Source organism: Haemorhous mexicanus, chromosome Z (assembly GCF_027477595.1).
Source record: "Haemorhous mexicanus isolate bHaeMex1 chromosome Z, bHaeMex1.pri, whole genome shotgun sequence".
Taxonomy (NCBI): domain Eukaryota; kingdom Metazoa; phylum Chordata; class Aves; order Passeriformes; family Fringillidae; genus Haemorhous; species Haemorhous mexicanus.
The window spans coordinates 45,898,723-45,919,971 of record NC_082381.1 but is presented as its reverse complement, the minus strand read 5'-3'; the positions used below and the strand labels follow the sequence as shown (position 1 = coordinate 45,919,971).

Genomic DNA, 21,249 nt, shown 5'->3' with positions numbered 1-21,249 from the left:
ATCCTGAGGAGCAAAAAGGGGTGCTGAGGATGCCCCTAACACAGACAAAAGCACCCTCCCTGACCAGAGGGAAGTCTGGCTGCACCTGAACACACCATGGTCTGGGGTGCTTCAACATAGGAGCTGCCAGCAGTCCCAGACATGGTAATGGATCAGGTCCAGGGTAGGAGATGAGGCCAGAGGTAGGACTAGAGACAAGAATGTGACAATGCCCATCCACAGGGCAGGACAGCTCAGTTCAGGTAAGTGTGGCTGCCCAGCCCTGAACTTAGACCCTTTGGAACCTTTGGGTGAAGGGGAGAGCACCCCCAGTGACTGCTGCTCAGGGCCATTAGGGCAAATTTATTTCACTGCCTGTTCCTTGATTCTTGTAGGTTCTATGAAGCTGGTGGAGCCTCATATCTTCATCAGTTTTCTGAGAAGTGTTTCTGAAAAAAAAAAAAAACAACCCTTTTATGTTCATTCAGGTAGCTTGTCATATGAACTGCAGAGAAATCTGTCATATTCAATCACCTTGACTGATAAACCTCGTGAGGCTAATGGGGAACAAATGTAGGAAGAAAGTTAATGAGGAACAAATAAGGTGATTCAATCACATACTTTACTATCATTAACTTTATTTTTTATTTATGTAATACAGTCTCTACTACATGCAAAGAAAATATCTTTTGTATGTGTCATTTTATGGTGTTTGTAAGATTTAAGCCATGAACACTTCAGACAAATTGGCCATTTTCTTAGTTTCTAACTGCCTGGGGTGTGTCTGTGTTATTAAGTGGTTATCTTAAAAATGAGGAGGTAAGTATGTAGGTATCTTCAAATACTAGTCTGGTAATAAAAGAAAAAAAGAACATGGTAACCACAAAGCAAGTATAGGCACTTTTTAAGTCAGCATTATCTGAGTAAATAGCTATGCTTTTATTTCTGGAAGGGACTTTCTTGCCAAAAACTTCATTTGGATGGAGTTGAATAACTTCTTACTATATGAATGATCTTGTTGCAAAATGATTGCATGCCAAGAAAAAGAAATCACACTGAAAAAGAACTTTTTAAGGATATATCTGTGTGCAGGGGCCATTTTTTTATAAATGACTTGCTGAAATCTACATTAGTAGCCTATGTTGTACACCAGTCCCTGAACCACCTCATGACAATTGGCCTATTGGCTACTTGCACCCTCATAGTCTTATCTTAATGGTGTTAACAGATCACTTGCTCCATGAGTGTTAGTGGTCAGTGAGATACTAATAAATGTCAAGATAATCCCACATTGACTTCTCTCCACTAGAATACTGTTTGCTCAGGTACCACTGTGTTAACAGCATTGAAAATGGCTTTAACATAAGGTAGTGAGCTCTACTTTCCACTGAAAGCAAAAGAAATTCTGCAAGATTTCTCAAGGCCAGCTGATTGTGGAATGATGTTCAAAAATGACCAGCCAAAATGGTCTCACTGGAATAATGATATGTTTTCCTACATTTCCATCTGCCTGCAAACCATGATAACTGAAAACTAACAGGCCGGGGAAATCACCTTACAAGTTGCTTTTGCAATTGCAACACTCTCCCAAGGCCATAAAGTTTTTGCCTGACTAGCTTGTGTAAAAATCAAAGCAGACAATTGCCTAGCTGGAGCAAGAAAAAGCAAAACTGCAGAAGGGTTTCAATTCTGTGATGGCAGTGACTACAGCATTCTGCCTAGACAGCACAGGCTCAGGTGTGGCAATAAGTCTCTTCTGTCATGCGTTCTTTTCTGTAAGTAGCTCAGTGAAGACCTCTCACCTGATAAAACAGCATGAGCTGGTGGGGAGGGGGAGGGGGGGAGAGTTTAACCTTTTTCTTTTTTTCTTTTTTCTTTTATTCTTTTTTCCTTTTTTCCTTTTTTCCTTTTTTTTTCTTTTTTCTTTTTTTCTTTTTTTCTTTTTTCCTTTTTTATTTTCTTCTTTTTTTCTTTTTTTTCTTTTTCAGATCTCTTCCAACAATGCGGGCAAGAAAGAAGGAAGATAAACAAGGGGAAAGGTGCAGTAGGAAGGTCAGAGAGGCCAGTGATGTGCTGCATGTCCTGTCTCCTTTCCTGTGTCCTGTTCCTCAGCATTACTTTCCAAGCTTTGGGTACAGGCTCTTTGCATTGTGAGAACTCAAGGAAGGGCAATGGTGGTAAGGAAAGAAGCAACATGCCATAGTTACACCCTGAGGCTTGAAAATGATTCCAGCTTCATACTGACTATTAGCTTGCCTGAAATCAAAGTTTAGAAATCTTTACTATGCCTATATACTTCAGGAATAAAGTATTTCTTTACATCAGTTTTTCTGAAGAGTTTTAGGGCCTTATTACTACTTTTGGGCTCTTGCCTTGCAATGTGAAAAAGGCTGTGTCTAGAAGTTGCTAAAAATCCTTTTCTAAAGGTGTTTTGAATATGCTCACAATTTGGTTACTCCATCTTTATTTGTGTTTATTTAATAACAAAATTATTTCATTTGTGTGCTTTGCAAATACCATATTTATAAACTAGTGGTTAGTGAAGTATTTTGAAGAAGGTTTCCATAGTAATTTTTAGTAAAAATTCCAAAATCATCTCATCATTTGAGGTTTCAAAACCAGAAAAATTATTTCTGAGGTATGTCTAAATATAATCTTACATAAAGGATCAGCCATTATATATGCTTCTCTTTTAAGGGTTCCACAATCAACAGTTCAGTTATTTTTAAACAGTTTTTCTACAAGGAGCATATTTTTAAGGCACTGTCAGTTGAAATTGCTAAATGCTGCTGAGGGTGTAGAAGAGCCTTTTGACAGGTCTGGCAGAAGATAATACAGACTTATTGCTAAATAAAAATATTTTCCTTTCTTCCTCCCAACAGGCAGACTCCAAATGTTAATTTACTGTCTCTAAAACCCAGAAGCAGAATAAGCCACTTATCATCATCCCTTACCATGTTTCTCACGAGCCCCACTGAAAGGCTGTGTCTCTGTCTCTGAAAGCTCTTAGCCTCTTTGCTGTGCCGTTGTTCCTCTCCTTTCTGAAAAATATCTCAGGCTTCAAGTCAAACTATGAAATTATTAGGTGGTTTTGTAATGGAAGTGGTACTTGTGTTAGGATTATCTAACTCTGTTCATTTTTATCATGTTCTTGTCAATACCGTATACTTAAAATTTTTGGCTCAATGTGGTGAGACTCTTGGTTTATAGATATTGATATTGATGTTTTTTCTCATTATTATTTTCTTGTTTTCCTGATTTTCTTATTCAGGTAAGTAGATCCATGCTGCGGTTTTGGCTTTCTTTTTCTTTATGTCCAGAGGTACAAGCACTGAAGTTTTTTGATCAGTATTCCCTTTACTGTAATCTACATAAAATGCATATGTATTGTTCATATCTATGTGGGAATGCAGCTGTCCAGTAAAAATTACATAGAAAATAAGCTTCTACACAGAGCAAGCGTTTTATATAATCTGTTTGGTACAACTAAATAATAGTATTTTTTGTCAGTGTGGGAAGCTTGTACTGCTAATCCTTGCAATTCTGTTTATAATTTGAAGTCAGGACTGTAGGATATTATGTGCCTTCAAGGAAGAAGCAGCCTATGCTGGAGCTTGTTTTAGAATATAATCTACATTTCTTCAGCACTTTTATTTCAAGAGCTACAACTGTCACAATATGCAGAAATGTGTGAGCTCTAAGACGCAGACAGTATTGAAGACAAAATCAGTATCTGTTATGAAATGGGCCCAAAACTTCTTATGGCAATTGTTATTTTTATAATGGTCAAGAAAAAAATGAAAAAAAAAATAGTTATTTTGGAAGACTTTCTAAACTTGATGACAGTGTTGCTTTCAGAAAGTGTTTTGTGGAAATTTTTTAATTCCTGCATGGAGGATAAATGAATCTGACAATATCCCTGTGTAGTAAAAAAGTAATAGAAGCCATGTTGCTATCAGATTTCTGGTATTTAGAAGGCTATGAATGACTTTATAAACACTTTGCTTTACTCGTTACTCCACATTCCAGGGTGATGTCATTTAAAAATAACTGTATATGTAGTTATTTACAATACAGAATGCCAGCATGGTTTAATTTAAATATGTTCTTTCAAGGCTTTTGAAAGAATTCTTTGGTGAATTATATTGAATTTGATAAAATTCAAGTAAATACTCCAAGCAAAAATGAAACTCAAGGAAAAACAACAAAAATGTTGTTAAAACAAACATCAAAGCAAGCATTATCCAGCATTAAACGAATTTCAGTATTTAAAATATCCCCATTTCTTTAATTTTTGAAGTGCTAAGTCTGCATACTAAGAAATATGGATCCATTTAAAACTCCCATTAACCCTTCTCTTTGACTTGAGGAGTTTCAAAATTTTTATGTATCTGTAGGACTTCTAAGGATAGTATAAATATGATTCTTGAATAGAGGCTTTAGTAAAGTAAAGAAATATCAAACACTTTGAAAATGTTTTTCTTTAAGTCTGTTTGGAATTAGCCCCTCTGCAATTAAGGGAAGATCCCTCATCTTAAAACTTCTAAATCTTTTATTTGTACTATTTCAGTATATTTAAGTACCAACAGGTCAGAATACTTGGATTGAAATTTGCACACCCATATTCCTCTCTGTGGTGTGAAGGACATTAATATATTCCCAGCAGCTCCTTTGACTGTTAAAGTTTAATCATCATGATGCACATGGTAAAATGTCCCTTATTGGTATTCTTGAAAACAGCATATATTTTTTTTTTTTAATAAGATGCAAAGGAACATTTTAAGTTTTTTCTTCTCCATATTTTGCTGCTTCTAAGATACAATTTTTCTCTAAAGCTTTTAAAACCACCTGTATTTGTGTTTCTTTTGACTTAAAATAGCATACTCTATGAAATATGCCAACAATAACAGAATTCTCATTTGATTTCTATAATTGTTCTTATAATTAAAAGCCTACTTGTAGAAAGCTTTGGAAGAAGTCAAACTTTTTTGACCTGTGTAAAAATTTTATAGTTAATCTAGTCCAAGCAAAGAAAACAGAATAACAATTGTTTTTAGGCCTGAGGGAACAATGGCAATGCCAGATAAAATTAGCAGTGCCCCATAAAATCATTAGAATGTTTTGAAATCAGTAAATGGAATGGGGATTAAAATGCCATGCAACCCTCCAGTTGTCCCGGAACAAAACCAGCCTGAAACAGGCTTTTTTAACATTACCCTGTTTTCTGGCAGCTTGTTTACCTGCTTGAGGCTTGGAGCTTCTACACTGGCTAACATCTCCACAGGTTAAAAACATGTCACGTTTCTGGGTGTGCAAGGTTTTCAGGTGCCTGTGCTGCTTAGCTGTCAATACTCCAGATATTTGTGGCTGGATATTAAGAAACTTCTGCTTCAGTATCTTCTAGAGGAATAAGTGGGAGGGCTGGTTTTCCTTTTAATGCCTTCCCTCCCTTATGTAATATTCTCTCTTTGAGTTTAACTGCCAGAGAACATTTTGAATATTTAACTTGCTTTTCAACTCAAAAAAGAACAGATTTATTCATCGGCAGTGATGGTTCATGTGCAAGTTAAATCATGTGCAGGGAAAAGTAGAATAATTAATTTGTGATGCTGCACATCAGCCCAAATATGAGGATTCTCTGGAGGCTGCAGGACTGCTCTGCGCATGACACCAGCTTGGGCAGGAGCACTGAGGGTAGGAAATGTATTCAGCGGCTGAGCGGGACAGACCTCAGAACCTGATCAGCACTGAGGTGTCATAGAGGTAGGTAAAAGTGACCAGTGGCAAGAACAAGCTCTAAATCTTAGAAGTATAAATTTTAGAAGTTTCTTGAGAAAAACAGCAAAGCATGTCTTTGCCAAATAGTTTGCTTACATTCAAATTGTGGCTATCTCTTTCTGTCCTTCTGGTGCATAAGCATAATACAAGGCAGCATGAAGCTGATAGACTGAATCACTTCTGAATCACTTGTGGTATGTATAGATACTTATGTAAATACTGCCTGTAATTCATATATTCAGATATTAACAAAATTACTTCTGAACTTCTTTCCAGAGGTGATTTTTTTTTTTTTGAGCTCCTGGCATGGTGAAAGCATTTAAGTATGACCCTCCTTCTTCAGATCTCAAAAAAAGACTCAGAATTATTAGCAGATTTAAGTCTTGCACCTAAAAGGTGTCCAGGCTTTGAATAGAGAAATTAGGGTCCTCCCTATTTATTGTTGAAATTGATAATGTGCAAAGGATTTTTTTGCCTTTTATAGGATTCTTCTTCCTATTGCTAGAAATATTGTGGTCTGCATATGAAATATTCAGTCCCTCAATTTCTTTAAGGGTCTTCTTGTTTGATAGGTTACTGTTGTTTCACACCCATCTGTGACAAGGGGTACTAAACTATATATTTAAAATCATTTCAGTACTAAAAATTCTTATAATATTTGGCACTTATTTCTGTAATGGTGATTTGACTCCATTTTAAACACTAAGTTTCAACTATTGTAATTTGTTTAAGGCTTTTGTACAGTCCATGACAGAATTCCTTTATGAAAATAAGTTTAAGTAATATCATTTTCAAAATTGAATGTATGTCTTACTCCTAAACAAAAGCATAGTCATCAAATTTGAAATAACAAATGAAGAGATATTACTGATACTGTTTTGAGCTGGGTGTTTGCTGATGAAAGAAAGAAACAATGCAATAAAAGCAGACAAGATGCCGAAGTCAGATTATGGAAAGTACTGAAGGAGAAAGAAAAAACATGAAAGATCAACACTGGGAGGTGACTGAAGGCTTTGAACTGTGAAGCAAATGAAAATGTAGGAAAAAATACCCAACTCTGCAATCTGTTTCTATTCTTACCACAATAACCTTATAGATCTTGAGTTTTGGCAGGTCACCTAGACCTTATTGATGCATACAGTGGAGATTACTTTTAGCCCTAAGATAAAATTTCTCCTGTTTTTGAACAAAAATACAAAACAAGCCAAAAGAAGTCATGTGATACGTCTTCACTTTAAAAGAAATTCAGCAGTAAATAAAGTATATACCTGATATTAATTTCACCAACACATACAGCTTGTGAGAACAACATAGGCAACTGATCCCTGTGCTGTGTGAAATAGTTTCCTGTGAATGCTGAGCATGGCTGGATGACTGCTTTCTTTGAAGTACAGTAAAATGTTCTCACGTAATTCCATAACAAGCTATACAGTGGCTAGAAGCTTAGGGAACATCTGAGATAAATTTTTTTGAAACAACTTTGAACATATATTTCACTGTCTCCTCAGCAGTCTGAGTTCCTATTGGTGTATGAAAGTGTTTCACAATGCCCAGCTCTCCTGACCTTGAAAGTATAGTTTGGTTCACTGTTTGGGCATTGAGAGCTCTTCACCTAGAGATACTTCTATGCTGAAGTAGGCTCTGCTGCTCACAAAAGTGTGTGTTCATTCTCTGCCCTTGCAGACCCAGGGGACAGTGAAGGGAGACCTATGTGAAAGTCCTTTTTTGGGACTTTTAATTCACTGTTGTCTGTACATCTGATAAAGGTGCAACTCAAAGCATTCAGATTGGAAAACTTTATCATTAGTTGGAAGAGACTGGCACTTCCAGAGCCAGCTGCCTTGCTTAATTATGTGGGTGGTATGCACTGTTGCTGTTAGAGGTAAATAAAATTACCTCTCAGCATTTTTGGTTGTACCTTCATGGAGGGATGCAAACATAGCTGAATTCCTGTGTTCTACACTATTCCAGAAGCTCTTAGACTTGCAGAAAAAAAGAGGTTTTGTACAAGGCCAAGTCATCGTGGCCATTGGGCTTCATATCCAGAGTAACCTCAGTGGGAGCTTGCTTTATGCAGTCTGTTGGAGAATAAACAGCCTTGGTTTGTATGTGCTGACTTTAAAAATCATGTCTTTGGATTTTATCACTCTACCCAGTGCAGCTTTCTATTCACAAAGTTGCTGATTAATTATTTTCCTCTTGTGTAGATACAATTCCTTCCTTATTGCATTTAGTTCCTTACATGTTTTGCATCTTACTGCTTCCCTATTTTATCAAGGCATTTGTACTAGTAGCAAAAAAAAATACTGGTGCCTTAAAAAAAATACTAGGTAGCTCCATCATTGATGGAGAGGAATTTATTAGCATACCTTTTGTTCCTTAAACCAGAAATTAAAACACAATTTTGAACTGAACTGTAAACAAAAGAGATGTAATATCTTTTCTAAGGCATTTTGAAAACATTAAGTATAAACACTTCCAGGTGGAGAGAAGTGGGACATGATTTGTTCTTCACATAAGCAGATGAATAAACCACTGGCTTTTAATTGTGAAGCCAGGAGCAGAATTGTTATCTTGTGCTCTTCTTTAACTTTTTCTGAAGATTAAATGTTGGTAAATAATTGAATCTGGAGGAAAAGGATGAGGAAGAATGGCAGCAGTAATGGGCAGACAGTGTACTCTAATATATCTTCATAGTGAGAATAAAGCCAGATCAGTGACCAGACTTTTCTCTGGGCTTCCTGGAGCTCTCTAATATTATCCTTATTATTAGAAAATAATTGTGCCCTGGGCTGCATTAGGGGAAGTCTTGCCAGCAGACCAAGGGAGGTTCTCCTTCCCCTTTCCTCGGCATTGTTAATGCCACACCTGTAAAGCTGTGTCTGGTTGTGAGCACATGGGGAGTATTTTGGATACTGAGGAGAGTTCAAGCCAGCATGAAGATCTTCATGGATCTTTATTTCCTAGGAAATAAAAGGAAAAGCTGAACAAGCTGGGGCTGTTTAGTCTGGAGAAGAAAAAGCTCAAGGGGAATCACCTCACTGCATACAAATACCTGAATGCAGTGTGTTCAGAGGATGAAGCTGTGATATTATTAGCAGTGCCCTGTGACACAAGAGGCAATGGGCACATACTGAAATGCAGGAGGTTCCTCTGAACACCAAGATGTTAATATTAACAATAACAAAATCAGAAAAATGTTTGGGTTTTTTTATCTGAGGGTGACCAAATACTTGTGCAAGTTGCTCAGACTGGTGTTGAATCTTCCTCTTTGGAAAGTAGACTCAAAACCCTACTGGGTAGCTGGCTCTAGGTGTTTCTGCTGGACTTGAGGGATTGGACCAGAAGACAACCAGAGCCTTCCAACCTCAACCCTTCTGTGATTAGAAACCAGGCTACTGCTGTTTTACAGAAATCTGTGCAAGGAAGCACTAGAGAAGGCAGCCAGTGTGAGTACTGTTCAGTACTGCTACCACCTTGTGGTGGCTGGAATGACTGAACATACAGTGCTCCGAAACTCATCTCCTTACCCCCACGGTCCCTGCCTACATGTAGTGTCCACACACCTTCTGAAACAAGATTTGAAAGTGCTTTTGTTGTTCCTCTGTACTATCGAAGTAATTTCTTTCAGTAGATTTGGTTGGTTTAGTTTAACATTATCCTCTTATTCATATGGTTTAGACAGGCCTGCAAGGAACAGGACTCAATGATTCTGAAGATTAGTAAATTTAATTGGATTATGTAACATGTATTGCTCTTTTATAACCTCACCCCAAATTCAGAAACCTTGTATCCCATGGGAGATGTCAATGTACCCTAGGTAAAGGTAGTATTAGTCATTATTATTAATAATAATAATTATTATTATTACTGTTTATGGTGTTTCAATGCATTATGACAGTAGTGGCAGTATTAGCACTAGTAGTGACAGCACAGACTGAAAACCAAGAGAAAGTGTCATCCTTGGGAAATAGCTAACCAAACACCTCTGCAAAATGGGCTCCAAGTGGGGCAAGAACTAGGTTAGTTCAATACCTATTTTATCCATCTGGACAAAAGATCATGCAAATTCAGGGAAATACACAGTAGAATATACAGCAGACCAGTTTTCCCTCATGTAAGTCTGGAGTTGTATAATTTTTTAAATGCAATCAGATATGCGCAATGAAGAAAAGTACATCCAGCAGGTGTGCGAATGTTATATTTTCTGGTTGGCTTCTTCCTGCAAGACTTTATAGCACCTTTTTACAGGGTGTTGGTGTCCAATCCCAGAAAAAGCTAGAACTTACAGTCATTTCAGGCCAGTTTTCATGAAAACTCCATTTAAGCAATATAGCACTGATAAGTAAAGGAAGAAATTTTGTGCCAGAATTGATGAGTTTTTGCAAACAGTTTATCTATGTTAATTCTGGTGTAAGTGGAAAAGAATGACCACTAAATGCTTCAACTGTATTTTGACATTGAATGTTTCTTTTCCCCAAAAATCTGATACTGAGCATAACATAAAATATTGTATATTTTATATCATACACTTAACAAACACTGAACTGTAGTCTATATGCAGTGCTTGTACAGTACTTTGGTTATGTTTCCAACTCCTTGTTTTGTATTTTATTAATGCCTAGGACATTATTAATCAGATAATTTATGCACTTTAAAAGCAGAATCAGTATTATGAGCTAAAGGAGTAAAATATTCAACTATCTTAAGATACTGGTGGCCTAGACAAAAATAATTCATATCAGTGATAAATGTAAAATAATGCTGTGCAAGCAATTGCTGCACAGCCGTTTTTTCAAGTACCACTTTGTGAGCAAGTTGGTCTGCACTCAATAGTCAGTGTCTGGGAGCAGAAGTTGATATAAAATAATCTCATTTAAAATGTGGCTTACCTTAAGGGAAAAGTTGAAAACAGATTGTTCTCAGGCATTGTTACCACTTTTACAATGCTTTTAACAAAACAAACACTGAATTTTACTCTCAAACTTAAACTAGCCATGGTTTAGCTGTTTTCTCTCTTGATCTATAACACGCCTGACTTCCTCTTCACACTGCTACTCCCATTTCCCCAATTCCCACATCATTTAGGTTTTGGCTCCTGACCTCCTTCAATCTGCTATTAAGTTTGCCAGTTCATACTCTCATTTGCAACACATGTGATCCAAAGCACACTTGGACAACCCAGTCATTTCACACAGACACTGAGTAGCTGCCAGGTGGCAATAGTATTCCACCATTACCAAGCAAGACTGTTTCCAGCTGAACAGCTAGCACGATTTTTTTTCTTGTAACTACCTAAAAACGTGCAATAATAATATAAAAAGTTTAGTAAAAAGCTATTAGTTCTTTTAAATGTATTATGAACACAGGTTCCTGAGATTTTCCATTTAAATGATTCCTTGATGATACTTTAATAAAGTCAGGCTTTTCTATGCAGAAATACAAGTTTGGGGGGAAACCAAACCAAACCAAACCAAACCAAACCAAACCAAACCAAACCAAACCAAACCAAACCAAACCAAAATATCCAAACCAAATACAAGAACTCCTCAACATAACAGAGTGCAAATAATGCAAAAACTAAATAACTCGCTGCATACTCTTAGAAACCTCTTCCTAATGTCTTCCTGCAAACAAGAAATTAAGTCAGGCAAAATCAAGTGAAACATACTGTCTTGGAGCCACAGGGAAGGCCAGTTCTTTGTGTCATTGTTGCTGGGCCTCTGCATTTCTAGTAGAGTCAAGTCAGAAGTTAAGAATGATTTTCAGTGTGTCTGTTTTTCACGAACCAAATTAACCACAGCTGAAGTCATATTAGAAAGAGCCTACATGAGGCCTGCTGGAAACCTTCAAGACCAATTTTATCTTATATCCACTTTTGCATGGGAATTTCTTATTTTTGTTCGTCTCTTTTGATTAGGGTGAATTTTTTCTCAAGAAGTCTTTCCACCAACCACCCCCTCCCCCAAAAAGGAACTTTTTGGTTTTTAAGTCTTGTTTTTGGTGGTTTTTTTTTTTTATTTTGAAGTTTTATTTTAATTTTTAAAAAATTATTTTACCTCTTTTAAAAGGAATTTACACATGTGCAAATATTCATTGATTAGTACTAACAGAATGTATGGTAGTAAGCTCCCTTCAGTTAAGCCCCGGCGCTGCCTTTCGGACGCAGCGATGAGCCCTGGGAGACGGGAATGGCCCGGCACTCATTGCCGCAGGAAAGGGAATCGGTGTGATCGGCGATTCCCGTGATTGCATCGCTCCGCCAAGCCCCGGCTGAGAGCGGCCGATCCTCCCGCACCGCGGGACTGCGGCTCCGGGCATACGCTGAGACACCGGACAGAAAACACTTCCCGCTTTCTACCGGCGCCTTCCGAGGGGCTTCAACCACACATACACACAAACAAACACACACACAGACAGACACACAGACACACACAGACACAGACACAGACACAGACACAGACACAGACACACACACACACACAGAGACATAAACGCTGCCCCGCAGGAACGCCACCAAATCTGAACAAATGCTGCCCCAACGGAGGGGCTTGGATCCAGCCTGCCTGATACTGGATCTACTCAGGAAATTTCACCACGCACCGTTTGGCTCCTGCCTGCTTCGAAGATCCCAGGTGGAACCGGGGACTGTCACAGCTCGGACCGCAGCCGCTCGGCAGCGGGCGTCTCCAGGGACCCGAAGGGTGTCCCGCTTGGCTCCCTGTGCACCTCACATTCCCCTGGTCTTACCAGTTGCTCTCACCGGCTCGGCCGCAGGTTTTCCTCAGCACATTCCCAGACCTCTCCTCTTTTGGAATTTTCAATCGTGCTGCAGCGACACGAGGACGGCTGGAGTGTTGCGCGCATTCCAATTCTGGTGTTTAGTCTGGGGTCTCATTGTGCCCACTGGCTTCTTCAGAGTCTCGGGATGATTTCCCCCTCATCTCCACCCCGCAGGGCCCGTGCCCTTCGTTAGACGTAGAGTCCTCCCCCATTCCCGGCTGGCTTCCTACTATCCAGGGCACAGCCTGCGGCTAGCACCTTGCATACCGAGCTACCTGCACCGAGGGTGTTTGTCGAAACCCCCAGAGGGGAGGCTCTGCTTTCATACCAGCACACACAAAGCAAAAAGGGGATTTGTTAAGCATCAAAATATAACCAGCTGTTTACTACAGCAATAGTAAACAAAGACTTGTAAGGGAACCACAGCCTGTGTAATTCCTGTCTGTGTTGGCAGGCCAGGGCTACATTTCTGAAAATATGTTAGAAATAAATCACAAGCTCCATTTAAATGAAGCAAAGCAGTGTAAATATGAATTAATCAAGTATGAAGGGCCAACAAAGGCTGCCCTGAAGCCTCCACTTTTCCTCCTGTGAAGAAGAGCTACCTTCTTCCACCATTACTCTTGAAACTATGTGAATTGCTTTTGCTTGGAGATATACGATTTTTTACTGGAAAAAAAAATCTGAAGCTGAAATTAGCCAGGGGAAGGGGAAGAAAAAACCCTGCGGTCTGCATGAACAAGTGTGGGCATAAACAGCCCCAGCTTGCTGTGTGTCCTTAAAGGACTTCGATGGTAAGGGTGGTCTGTGCCACCCGGGCGCGGGGGTGGGTCAGTCAGCATGGCTGGTCACCGCTTCCTCCAGTGCTATTTCAGGGAGCCTGGGGTGCTGTGTCACCAGGAATGGAGCCGGGTGATGCTTGTCTGCTCTCCCGAGGAGCGAGGGCTGTGCGGGCCGCGCTCCGATGTTGACATCCCTGTCTGGCAGCCCCGCGGCAGCCTGGATTTCCTGCTGGGAAACAGCAGAGGGCAGCCCTGCCTGCGCCGGAGCGCTCCGCGGACAGCGCGCCGCGGTCCCCACGGCCAGCCTCGGGCGGGGGGGGGACGGCCGGGCCCCAATGCCCGGCACTAGGGCCTGTTCAGGTCGGGCACGGGAAAAGAAAGGTAGTGTAGAACTCAACAATCCTGTTTTGTTTAAGGATTGAGGTCCGTTGGAAGGTGGGCGGTTATTTTTATTTTTTTTAATTGTTCCTTGCTTTTTCAAGGTTTAGCCTTGTCTTCCCTGGCAGGGTATGCAGAACAGATGACAGGGAGTTTACAGATTCAACTTCTTATAAGTTGTACAGCTCTATTGTGTGCATGTAAGTACGTTTCTCGGGTTTTATTGCAAGGATTGATGTTGCTTGCTACATCTGCTTACACTTTATCTACTGTATGTATTTATATATAAACTACATTTATTTATGTAATTCTTTATTACACTTCCAAAAGAAAGGTTTAGGATCATGACCACAACCTAGGCTAAGGCTAAGAAATAACCATGTGAGGCTGCAGGACCAGGTTGTATGTTAAACGGAATCTACACTTACAGATCCACTACAACAGCTACAGTCCTTGTGCCATCATTGTCTGTCTTACTTGCCTACACGGTGTAATGGGAAGTTGGATGTAAAACTCTAAAACCAAAAAATAACAAAAATTTTAAAAGGAACAAATCTAGGTGAATTCTTTTGTATGAAAAAGGTATGCATATATTTATATACATCTACTAGAAATACTTAATTTACAGAAGTCTTTGATTTATCTTTTGCATTAATTGAACATGCAGAGCTGTTGATTGACACCATTCTCCATCTCCAAAATACAGTTATACCCTGACTGAGGTTTTTTTTATATTACTCCATTAGGAGGGATGTCTGGCCAGCTGCATTGCTCAGGAGAGATGCCAGTGGACTGCCGGGAAACAAGTAATTGGAAGTGAGAAATAAAGAGTAGTGATGCCATCAGCTCTTGGAACGTGTGCTGCCCTTGGGTCTTTGGAAGGAGATAGGCTTGTTCAGATTTTTTTAAAGGCAGTGAAAAGTCTTGTCACAGATAACCTCCACTGCCCAGTACATCCCTTCTAAAGATGCTTCGCAACTACTTTGAATGAGACACATATCTGGTTTAGAAAATTTCTTTCCCACCTAAAGTCAAAATTCCATTTTGTCGAGCATTCCCTCCCTGGCCCCTCAGCTAACCTCTAAGAGAACCAGGGGTCTGAATCCATCCTCAATAGAAGCCACATTGGCTAACCAAGTTATTTCTGCAGTTACCAGGTACCTCTCCATGATCTGAACAAAAACCCAACAAATCCAGCGTCAGCAGAAAGTATCACACCCATTGACACAGACTTCTTCCACAACAAGTCCAGAGAAGTGCCACAAAACTGGTGAGAGGGATGAAATAGTTCTCCTATGAAGAAAGAATAAGAGAACTGAGGTTCTTCAGCATGGAGAAGAAAAGGCTCCAGGGAGACCTTAGAAGAGCTTTCCAGTACCTAAAGGGCACCTACAAGAAAGGTGGAGAGGAAATTTTTACATGGGCATGGAGGGACAGAACACAGGGAATGGCTTCACACTGACAGAATGCAAGGTTAGATTAGATATACGGTACATTTATGACTCTTAAAGTTCCAAAAGAATCCTAGGGTATCCTGAGTTGGAAGGGGACCACAATGATCGAGTCCAGCTCCTGGCCCTGCACAAGACACCCCAAGAATCACACCATGTACCTGAGAGCATTGTCCAAACACTTCCTGATCTCTCTCAGGCCAGTGCTGTGACCACTTCCCTGGGGAGCCTGTTCCAGCCACCCTCTGGGTGAAGAACCTTTCCTTGATATGCAACCTAAATCTCCCCTGCCACAACTTCAGGCCATTACCTTGTGTCTTGTAATTGGTCATCACAGAGAAGAGATCAGCACCTGCTCCTCCTTTTCTACTGAGGAAGTGTAGTGTCCTCTTCTCTTGGCTGATACAAGCAAGTAACCTCAGCTGCTCTGAAGCTCTTCCCCTCTAGACCCTTCTTCGTCTTCATAGGTCTCCTTTAGACACTCTTCAACAGCTTCATATGTTTTTGTCATATTGTGTTACCTAAAACTGCCCCCAGCACTCAAGGTGAGGCTGTCCCAGTGCAGAGCAAAATGGGATAGCCGCCCCGCTGCCTGGCTGCTGATGCTCTGCCTGATGCCCTCATGCCCTCCAGGACAGGGTTGGCCTTCCTGGCTGCCAGGGCACTGCACACCAATATTCAACTTGCCTTCAACAAGGACTCCCTGGTCCCTTTCCATGGCACTGCTCTCCAGCAGCTCATTTCCCAGTCTATAAACATGCCCAGGGTTGCACCATCCCAGGTGCAAAATCCAGCACTTTCCCTTGTTAAACTTCACACAGTTGGTGATTGCCCAGACCTCTGATTTGTCAAGGTCTCCCTGCAGGACCTCTGCCCTCCAGGGAGTCAACAGCTCCTTCCATTTTAGTATCACTAACAAACTTATTCAGTATCTCTTCAAACATCCAGATCATTTATGAAGATGTTGAAGAGCACAGGGCTAAGGATGAAGCCCTGTGATACCTCACTAGTGACAGGTCATACCAGTCTGATGTCACCCCACTCACTGTAGCCCTTTGTGGCTGACTCATGAGCCAGCTGCTCACTCATCACATACATGATGTGTTTATCCAGCTGTGGGCCCGACATTTTCTCCAGAGGGGTCTTGTGAGAGACAGTATCAAAAACTTTGCTGAAATTCAAAAAGATCACATCAACTGGCTTCCCTTGATCAGCTAGGTGGTTACTGACAACCTTTGCATTACCCTGGGAATCACAGGATTCATGTCTGTGTAGGATAGGCTGTCCCATCTCTTGTTCTTGCTTCTGGATTTCAGAACCATTATTTCAAACATTTATCTTTTATTTTAGAACTGCATTATTTGTTAAAGTCTGACTGCAAGATAGTGGCAGGTGCCCTGTAAGTCAGCCACAATAGTCTGCCCTTTAAAATTCTGTGAGGTGACAGCCCACATTTGCCATTCACAATGCTTCTTGTTTACCTCACTAGTAAAATCCAAATGCATCCAGACATTTCAGGCCAGTCTCTGCATCAACTTTTTACCTGTTTGGCTTTAAAACCAGGGTTTTTCCTCTCTACAGCCCCACTAGACTGAGGAGATGGACACAAGGACATTTGGCATTTGCAGGGCCCAGTAAAGTGTCATCTTGGTCCTGTCTAGCAGTAAGAGAACATTAAAGTCAGAGGGAGTTCTCTTTGCCGTTTTGCTTTGCCAATGGTTGTTTCATCTGCGTGTACACAAAGATACTGAGAACACAAAATAACAAGGCACGGTGGTTCAATCACAGCCAGCAACTGAGCACCACACAGCTGCTCACTCACTCCACCCTCCCACCACCCTGGTGGGAGGGCAAGAAGAATCAGAGGGAAAAAATCCAGTAAATCTCGTGGGTTAAGATACTCATCATGTCCCTGGGATCCCAAGAACACTGTACCCAGTGGTGGCATTGACAGGGCCAGCAGAACATCTCCCTTCTAAGCAGAAGGATAAGGTGTGATATTGGGATCAGGGGCATTTTGGAGGAGATTACAAACACCCCAGATTTTTTCTTTGTGGGGAAATTTTCGGCAGCAAATTTGGGGAAAAAACCTTGCACTGGTTAGGACATCCAACATGTATTGTCCTCTCACCACTTGTCCCCTGTGGGTGGGTTTTCCATAATTTGCCTATAAAGCCAAGACCCAGACTAACCTTGTGGCTGGCATTGATACATTGCTGGTTTAAGTAATGGTTGCAAGAGAGTGCAATCCACCAATCTGAATCGAGCCCTTGAAAAAACATCCTTCTTAGATGTGTGCTGTGCTGGAGGGAGGTGTGAAGGGGACAGGCAGGATGGCAGCCAAAATTCACAAGGTCACAGTTTAACATAGTCACCTGCTCAGAGCAGAAGAAAAACAAGCCAGTTGTTATGAATACATATCTCTATCTTCCTACCATTTTAACAGGAAAAAAAGTAAATGCCAGGAGCTTTCAATAACCGTGCTTTTCATAGCAAGCTGGGGAAACACAACAATCCAGATGCAGACGGGAAGGTGTGTGTTTGTGGGTTTTGATATGCTTGCTTCTAAAATCTGAGAATGCACTTCTTCTCACTCCCCAGCCGCGAGAGCGATCTCCATGAAACCAGATTCCTCTCCACACGCCATTAATTACACACTCAAGAGAGGTATTGGTTGTTTATTCCAGAGCTGCGCAAGCTCGCTGGTATTCCAGAGGTGGAGCGCGCCCTGCCGGACTTTCCCCTACGTTATTTGCACGCACAAGCTCAGAGTCAGACTTCCCAAGAACAATCCCCCTATCACGGTTTGTTCGGAAATTTCCATACGCTACACACCCCAGAAAACTTCTACGCATGCTCAAGAGGAGGGGCCTCACCTGGTCCGACCTTTTTTGCTCTACACAAAGGCGTGCTTTTAAGTATTATAATGCACATAGTTATGCTACAGGACACACAGATCTTGAGCGTATCTCAAGTTATTAATCTATACAACAAACACACATCAACATCCTGATTTACTACATCCTCCAATCTCGTCACGTTCAGTTCCCGGATGTCCTGAACTAGGCGATGCTAGCCGCTCCCAGTTCCACTGATTAGGTCTCCTTCCTTGCTAATTAGTCTTGAAAGTGTACAAAGATCTTACACCAAAGCACATCCTGACCTAAGGCAGTCTTGATACCTTCCATATTCTGCGACAGGAGGGCAGGTCCGCCCCCGCCCCGGAGCGGCGCGGGATGCGGGCTCCCGCGGCCGACAGAAGCCGTGCCTCGCCCGGGATGCCCGCTGGGAACGGCAGCGGAGCCGGCAGCCGGAGCGGGGCCGGGCTGCTGCTCTTGGGCCGCTGGTTCGAGTTCGGGGTGTGCCGCAGCGGGGAGCCTGTGCCCACACCCTGGGTGCCACGTGGGATCGCAGCAGCAGCAGCAGCAGCAGCAGCAGTCGCAGCAGCAGTCACATGTGAGGCTCGGCGGTCCTGCGTGGGTTCTTTGAGGTCTCTTCCAACCCCAGGAATTCTGACTCTAAGTGTTGTGTATACATGTTTACTTTGCTTAATCACAGAGTTCACTAATCCAAGTTCTAAAAATAAAGTACGAAAACTTAAAAAAATAAAAAAACCAACACCGCAGTATTGAAAGGAAACTGTAATTTCATAATGATGGCGTTTGACACAGACACAGACCAGCCAGTGGGCTAGAGTGCAGCTCTATGATGTTACAGCAGCTTTGAGCACGGAGCTGGTATTAAAATGCATCACCATGCTTGTGCCATCTTTGGGACGCTGCCCTGATATGAATTTTGTTCCCCTGGTATTGTTTCTATTGGGTAAGTTTCAAAAGCGCCCACCTGATTAGAATTTGGCCTTTAATTTCACTTAACTACTATGAATTTAATTCTCTGCCTCACCCATGCAACTCCTGCTCCTTCCCCGTCTCTGACAGAGGGAATTCTTCAGTGCCCAGGATATATCAATATAGGTAGGATAAACCCCTATACACTACTCAAGTAAAACAGAGTCAAGGGAGTTCATGAGAGCTTCTGGAAAGAAATAGAAGATCTATTACATGGGGGGGAAAAAGTATATTGCTCAGGACCCATCCACCTATGAAGATGAAGGCTGAGTTCTTCAAACCACATAATTTTGTCATTTTCTGAAGTTGCTCCTTTCATGCCAAAGTGTCTACTGGAATAACCTTTGACCATGTCAAAAAGCAGTGAATAAGTACATTTTCTCAGCCACTGCCTATGAATGCTTGGCCCAGAGCCACACAGTCCAAAAGTCACTTCATATTTTAAAACCAGATTTTGAGAAGCCCTGCAGCCAGCCAGGACCAGAAAGAAGACAGGCAGAGTGAGGAGATAAAGTGAGAGGCAGCAGCAGAGAAAGGGCAGAAAAGGGGAGGTTTTTTCACATAGCTTAAAAGCAAACACACCTGTGAAAAGGCTCTGCTGCTGCCTATATTTTTTTAGTGGGCAATTGGGGGCAGGAGTTAAGTGGGGAGAAGGAAATAGGAGCTCTCACCTCCAGGGAGCAATGTGCTGGCATACTCCAGTGGAAAGACCAGTTGCAGTGTGGAAGAGAAGGAACATAATTAATGAGGTTTCCAGGGCTGTATGCCCTTCATTGTACAGTCAGTTGCAGTCCCCCAACTGTTAAAGCTTAAGGAATATTGTTTATCCAGCTTGCTGCCTGTGCCTCCCCTTTCATCATAAAAGGTTCCCAAATCAAATTGCAGGCAAAATCTTTTGTCCCCATGGCACACTGCTGGTGCCAGAGGTACTGCTGCTGACATGCCTCTGCCTTCATGTAGTAAGTGCGTGCTGGTGGATAGTAAGGTGCAGAATGGAGGACAAAAGGCTCCCTAACGCTGCTTCTTAGAAAGAATTAGCTGCTTAATGGACTCAACACCTTCTAATCTTACTTTTGCACTGCAGACTGGCTTGCCCTCCTCACCTATGACAGGCATGCACCCGGCATGCGCTGCTGTCTGCCACAAAAAGCTCAAAAAGCTTGTAGTCACCAGAAGGTGTGGTTTTGTGAAACCCCTGCCTTTTGGCAGGGAAGTGGCCCGGACTCTGGGCAGGTGGCTGCAAATGCCCAGCTGATGGCACTGTGTCTTCATCAGTCTACCTGTCTGGGGGAGAGAGGTGGGTTACCTGCCTGTGATCAGTGCCTCTAAGGATTGCTGTAGCACCAAACATAGTCCAGGACCTGCCGTTTACCCTCTAGTTAACAGTGGACAGGGGTGCTGGCATCTGAAAACTTGGCAGAGAAGGACACTCTTGTGCATGCAGAAACCCTAGCTTGGGCACAGCCAAGCTGGAGGCTGTGGCAGGGACAGTGTATGGAAAAAAGCAAGTCACCAGAGGTTTATGTCCAGAAAGGAAACAGAGGAGTCCTGTAACTTTATTCATGAACAAAGAGAGAGGCCATGGGTCCTTTCCCCATGGGGTCTCTCAAATTGTTGGAGGATGCAGCCTCCTTGTTTTCCTAATTTCCAGGCTGGATCACCCTCTTCCTTTTCCCATTGGCTGAGGTATATGCAAAGTACAGACTTCCAGATTCGCTTACTAGATGTCTCCCTTAATATGCAACCCCTTTTTGTACATTAAATGATAATCATATTCTATTAAGTCTTCTTCTCTGAGTTCAGGAATTTAGCATGACATTGGCTGAGCAGCAGTCCATGTCAATTAGTCAATTTTCTGAAACTGATAGTTTCTCCTGTTTCTTTCTTATCTAAAAGTCCCAGGCCCTGTCTACAAGTAGAGTCACACAGTCTGTAAAGACACATTCATCTTACTCCTTTCAACAGCAGTCCTGGCTCTCCTTTTGGGAGATGTGGGTGGTATGAAAGCCTGAGGAGCAGTCCCACACTCTCCTCTCTAGGACAGCCAGCTACAACTACAGTGGAACACAATCAGCACATTCTAGGGAAGAAGGAGATGCAGCCATTCCTGATCCACTTCTCCATGGCATTTTCCTGCTTTCTGGGGGAGAATGAACCACGCTGCACCTAGCTAGAGACTTCCCATAGCCATGGTGGCCACCCTGATCAGAGAAGATGCTCCACAGTGTGTTCCTCTAGAAAGTGTAGCTG

The 21,249-nt window shown here is 41.8% G+C and overlaps 1 protein-coding gene across 1 annotated transcript in view; it reads right to left on the bottom strand.

Moving 5' to 3' along the window:
• Window positions 1–392: 392 nt before the first annotated feature.
• The window catches only part of SLC44A1 (solute carrier family 44 member 1), a 98,746-nt gene continuing 77,889 nt past the window's right edge, over window positions 393–21,249 (bottom strand). Inside the window, exon 16 of the mRNA XM_059873567.1 lies at window positions 393–428. Coding sequence (XP_059729550.1) covers window positions 408–428 — 21 coding nt within the window. The 3' untranslated portion in view covers window positions 393–407. The remainder of the gene's footprint in view (window positions 429–21,249) is intronic.